The sequence below is a fragment of the Periplaneta americana genome, chromosome 8 (genome assembly GCF_040183065.1).
Source record: "Periplaneta americana isolate PAMFEO1 chromosome 8, P.americana_PAMFEO1_priV1, whole genome shotgun sequence".
In the NCBI taxonomy this organism is placed as follows: Eukaryota; Metazoa; Arthropoda; class Insecta; order Blattodea; family Blattidae; genus Periplaneta; species Periplaneta americana.
This window is the reverse complement of record NC_091124.1, coordinates 42,126,501-42,132,500: the sequence shown is the minus strand read 5'-3', so window position 1 is coordinate 42,132,500 and position 6,000 is coordinate 42,126,501. Positions and strand designations below refer to the sequence as shown.

The window sequence follows — 6,000 nt, the reverse complement described above, 5'->3', positions numbered from 1 at the left end:
TTCTAGAGCGAAGTTAAAAAGTAAAGGTGATAGTGCATCTCCTTGCTTTAGCCCGCAGTGAACTGGAAAAGCATCAGATGGAAACTGGCCTATACGGACTCTGCTGTAAGTTTCACTAAGACACATTTTAATTAATCGAACTAGTTTCTTGGGAATACCAAATTCAATAAGAATATTATATAAAACTTCTCTCTTAACCAAGTTATACGCCTTTTTGAAATCTATGAATAACTGATGTACTGTACCCTTATACTCCCATTTTTTCTCCAATATCTGCCGAATACAAAAAATCTGATCAATAGTCGATCTATTACGCCTAAAACCACACTGATGATCCCCAATAATTTCATCTACATATGGAGTTAATCTTCTCAAAAGGATATTCGACAAAATTTTGTACGATGTTAACAAAAGTGATATTCCTCGAAAGTTACTATAGTTAGTCTTGTCCCCCTTCTTAAAACTAGGTACGATTATGGACTCCTTCCATTGTTCTGGTTCAATTTCCTTTTTCCAAATTGCAAGTACAAGTTTATAAATTTCGCCAGATAATGCCCTTCCACCCTCTTGTATTAATTTTATATAGACGAAAAATTCCTTTCCAATGTCGTCCGTAAATTAGATTTACTGGATTTATTCTTCAATTAGTCTGCAATTATTAGAAGCTAATATCCAGTAAAGTAATCTGTCCGGACATGTAATATAAAGAAAGATCTTGTACACGAAGCAATTTTAGATTTTCAAGTGTCTTCGTGTATTGGTTCCTCTTCCGCTTGATCTGATTTTTTTCTTAGTTTTGTCCCAGTTATAATATAGATTTCAGATAACCTATGCTGAATCTTCGCAACCATCCCGCCAACTACCATCTCGCTATCACCAATTCAATCGACGCCAAATCAAGCGATTACTTGATAAAAAGTGGTTAAGAACACGCTGCTAATAAAAGGTATTACGTTTGATTTCTTATCGATTAACATATCCTTTACCATGTAAAGACCGATAGGAAACTCGTGGCACCAAACTGCGCGAGCTTCTTTCTGAGGGTTCTACTGCGAGAATAGTGCGGCGTTCTGTGTGTGCGGCACCAAGCTACTTCCTCCACTCACAATACCCAAGAAACCTTTCGAACACCCCCTCCCCCAGCAAGACTCTTGGGCGAGTCCCTGTAAGTGGATGCTAATTCGTCTTTCACGCAAATGTCACGAGTGTGCTATCAGGCTCTATCATCATATCCTTCCAACAATGGTTACTGAACTGTTTCCTCTGATCTAGGTGAATGCCTGGTACTCAGGCACAGAACTCCGCAGGTCGTACGAGTCAGGGAGGGCAGCACACTCGTACTTCAAGCTGACGTCGAATCAGAGGAGGACAACCTGTGGTTTTACGGACCGGGGAACCGACAAGTAGGAGAGTTCGACCATAGGGTGGACATCACCAGAGAGGAGTTCGTTATACAGCTCTACATCTGGCGAGTAGACCGTTATCAGAGTGGGGTGTACTTCTTGAAGGGATTCGATCGTTGGAGCAACGAACGCCTTAATTGGTCCGTGATCGTACAGGGTGAGTTCACGGCTCATAACAATTCCGCTGTTCAGATAACATGTACACGAATGCTGACTGCAATATCTGTATGATTGCAGTTGTGCCTGAATATCACGTCACATTGGACACCGCCCCCACGTCCTGTGCCGCAGTCGAAAATCCTGAACGCAGTTACGTCACGTGGGAGTATCTTGGCTGTGACGTTGTCATCAGAGACGCCGATAGCAAATTAGTGAAGGAATACAACCATTGCGGAGTGAGTATCTGTTATTAGTGTGATGCGAATCACAGTCTGTCACTAGCTTCTTCAACATATTATGCTTTCTGAATACATTTTTAGACAATCATTTCAAAAGTTATTTTTAGCCTTAAGTAGGCGTACTACAAATCGTTATCGTGCAGTAGATTGCGGAAGATGTTTTCAACAATAGTCCGAAAAGTATATCTTATACTGATTAATTCCATTTGCGACCAATGTAAAACCTTTCCGACTCTCCGATCACTCATTCAAAATATTCGAACAGAACCAGTTTGTAAGCTTCAAAGATGTCTTTATAGTTTTTATAGTCCACACCTTTGGAGTAATGGTTAGCGCGTCTGAACACGAAACCAGGTGGCCCGGGTTCGATTCCCGGTTGGGGCAAGTTACCTGGTTGAGGTTTCTTTTCTGTGGTATTCCCTGAACCCAACATGAGCAAATGCTGGGTAACTTTCGGTGTTGGACCCCAGGCTCATTTCACTGGCATTGTCACCATCTCATTCAGACGCTAAATAACCTAAGATGTTGATAAAGCGTCGTAAAATGACCTACTAAAAAGTTTCTATATACGTAGATAAGAGAGCTGTCTGTTACACCACATTACATATTTAGACAATATTTGAATTTCTTCCACAGCGTGTGCAACGATTCCCAGGTTATTTCTTCCAAAGCCAACAGGCCTATATTTCGATCAATCAATTACTATATATATAGGGTGTTTCAAAAATACGGGGCATAATTTCAGGTATGTATTTCCCACATGCAGACAATCAAAATAGTTCATTACAACATGTGTCCGAAAATGCTTCATTTCCGAGTTATGGCCTTCACAACATTGAAATTCACCGGAACATTTTTCTTTCCGCAGGTCGTTGTTATTACAGAAGATGTTCAAAATGTCCAGCTCCTGCTTGAATACAGACCTCACATCGATGTCTCATTGACCTGCGAACACGATCCCAAACTCCAGGAGTATTGCGTATGTCCTCAGAACATGCCACAATTCGATTCCGAAGGGATTCCAAATCAGGCACCGGAGACGAATAAACCAATGATTTTAAATGGCCCCACAAGTAGAAATCGAGAGGGTTCACATCAGGTGAGCGTGGAGGCCAAGCAATTGGGCCACCTCTACCTATCCATCGATCAGGAAACCTTCGATCCAAGTACCGGCGAGCTGTACGACTGAAGTGTGCAGGAGCGCCATCATGCAAGAAGTGAATGTGTTGACGATTGATCAGTGGAGTGTCTTCTAAAACATGAGGTATAGTGTTTTCGATCGCCAATGATACCGGCCCACATGTTGAGGGAGAACCGCACCTGGTGATGAGATGGAACAGTTGAACGTGGGTTTTCATACGCCCATACATGCTGATTGTGGAAATTTGTTATGCCATCTCGTGTGAACTGTGCTTCATCTGTAAATAATACTAAGTTCGGATTTACACCACACTGCTGCAAGAACCACTGACAGAACCTAACTCGTGCAGGGTAATCTGATGGTGACAGGGGCTGTACACGTTGCAAATGATAAGGATACAATTGATACTCTTTCAACAGTCTCCAGACAGTCGTATGAGGAACATTGACTTGCAACGCTACCTTTCGTATGCTGATAGAAGGAGTCATGTTCACAGCCTCCAGAATCTCCTCCTGTACTTCTGGAGTTGTAGATCTTGATCGTCCCCTTCCCAAACCAGGAGAGTTAAATTTTCCATACTCGCACAGACGGTAATGGAGACGTACAAATGTCTTCCGATCTGGACATTGTCGCTGTGGGTACCTCTCCTGGTACAAACGACGAGCCAGCGCAGCATTGCCGTCCGCCTTACCGTACATGAAGTGTATCTCTGCCAGCTCTTGATTTGAATACATGTCGCACAGTCTAACGCCTACACAACACTGAATGTAACCTTCGCCTCGGAATGAACTGTCAGAGCGCCCTCTTAATGTCTCCTTTGACGGCAACGACCTGCGGAAAGAAAAACGTTCCGGTGAATTTTAATGTTGTGAAGGCCATAACTCGGAAATAAAGCATTTTCGGACACATGTTGTAATGAACTATTTTGATTTTATACATGTGGGAAATACATACCTGAAATTATGCCCCGTATTTTTGAACACCCTGTATATATATATATATATATATATATATACATATATATATATATATATATATATATATATATATATATATATATAGAGCCTCACATTGTGAGAAATGATCCGATTGGTCTTTAAGACATATAGCTATTAAACAAGATACAATTTATGTTTTTGCAGGAGCTGACGAGACTTGAATCCGAAGAAAGGAAAAGACTCCTTATGGAAGCGGTCCAAACGAAAGACATCATAAAACTAAAAACTTTACTATTGCTGGGAACAAGAGTGAATTATAATCTTACTTCTGTGGGTTCTCCTTTATGTGCTGCATCTAGAAAGGGTAACGTCGAAATTTCACAGTTGTTGTTGAACACAGGAGCATCCATAACCTCGTTGAGTGACGAAAGTGAGTTAATTTATATCGCACAGGGCATTTCAAAAATGATGTTCTCACCTCTTGAATGCGCAGCTTTATCAGGATCAGTTCAGTTGGTAAAGATATTTCTGGACAGGGGCGCAAATATAGGCGATAAATATCCGGTTCGTAAGAGAGGAACATATTTACTTTTAAAGACACGGTCATTTTCCATGAACGAACCTATCATAACGTGCCTAGACGATGCCTACCCCACGGCCATACACTTTGCAGCAATGTCTGGGTCTCTTTCTCTAGTTCAATATCTCATAGACATTGGGGCAGACGCACAGAGTACAGATATTCTTGGAAATACTCCCTTGTTCTACGCGGTACAATCAGGATCCGTGGAGTTGGTGAAATTACTTGTTTCCCTTGGGTCAGACCCTTTAAGTACAAATCAAGCTGATGAAACCCCCATCGTATACGCAGCATATTCAGGATCTGTTCCTATGTTTGAATTGCTTCTCCAGTGGGGTGCAGACATTACGTCAAAAGGTTATGACGCAGAATCTCTATTACACATAGCAGCAGGAAAGGGTCATCTGTCCTTGGTACAAAAACTCATTGGCGAAGGCCTGAACGTCACGGCTGGTGACGATATTGGCCGAACCCCGCTCCACTATGCAGCGTATGAAGGTCACCTGGCAATTGTTAAGGTTCTCATTAAAGCAGGTGCCATAACACCAATTATTGACAAGTATAATATTACAGCTCTAGAGTACGCTGTACTGCAAAACAAATACAAAGTTGCAAATTGGCTACTACGAGAATATACTGTCTACTACAGTGATGTCAAACCAAGAGCATTTTTCTGACCTTGACGTCGTGCGCGGGCAACAAGCGCTAAGTATGGAAAGAGGAAGGGTTGAAGGGTTGTGTATATGAATAAGCAGCCTGTTGGATTAAGAAAACAGTGGTGCACAATCTTCAGACGGAACGTGAAATTTTATGTCGTTATTTTTATATGGCTTCTTTCTGTTTGATATTATCTATATTGTCTGTAAAACAAAAGTACTAATACCAATTTCTTAATATTGCACTTGTGTTTTAAACGTTAATAACATAATAAAGAGTTAAGAAGGAATATTTACATAAATTCCATAGTACCTACAACTATACTGTACTATCATAAAGGATCCCAAAAAAGAGATTGAGTATGACATGATAAGTTGGAATTGATATTGATGGTACCTTTAGCCCTATAAAAGTAATCAATAAACTAATCAAAACAATATTACAGTACAAAGCAAAGTTACCTAGGTGCTGTATATGTTTTAAGTGTAACGAATATTCCATAACAAAACTCTTATCGCATTATACATTTAAGGTGATATTGGTGAGTAGTGTACGCAAGATTCAAGATGCATGAACTTCCTATAATCAGAATATTAAATTATTTTCTCGAAAATTGCTGAAGATATAGAGCTGATATTTTTACAATACATGGGCACGTATCTTTTGTTTATGATGTAACAGTAGTTGCTTTGTCAATTTATTTCCTTACAAACAATTTTCATGCGAATATTTCCAAAATTTTCCAATACATTATCTTCAGTAATACGTATTTACGATATATTAGATTTACGAAAACATTCTGTAAGGCTACTAAATAAGTAGGCCTATATTTGAAAATGTCACTTTTCTATAAAAATAAGTTGAGAAAATATTTCTTTTGAAT

General features: G+C 40.0%; 1 protein-coding gene across 1 annotated transcript in view; it reads left to right on the top strand.

The window, feature by feature from the left end:
• Positions 1-5,918, top strand: part of LOC138704213 (putative ankyrin repeat protein RF_0381) — an 8,197-nt gene extending 2,279 nt beyond the window's left edge. The window contains exons 2-4 of the mRNA XM_069832096.1: positions 1,273-1,560; positions 1,641-1,798; positions 4,085-5,918. Of these exons, the coding sequence (XP_069688197.1) occupies positions 1,273-1,560; positions 1,641-1,798; positions 4,085-5,137 (1,499 nt within the window). The 3' untranslated portion in view covers positions 5,138-5,918. The remainder of the gene's footprint in view (positions 1-1,272; positions 1,561-1,640; positions 1,799-4,084) is intronic.
• The last annotated feature ends 82 nt before the right edge of the window (positions 5,919-6,000 follow it).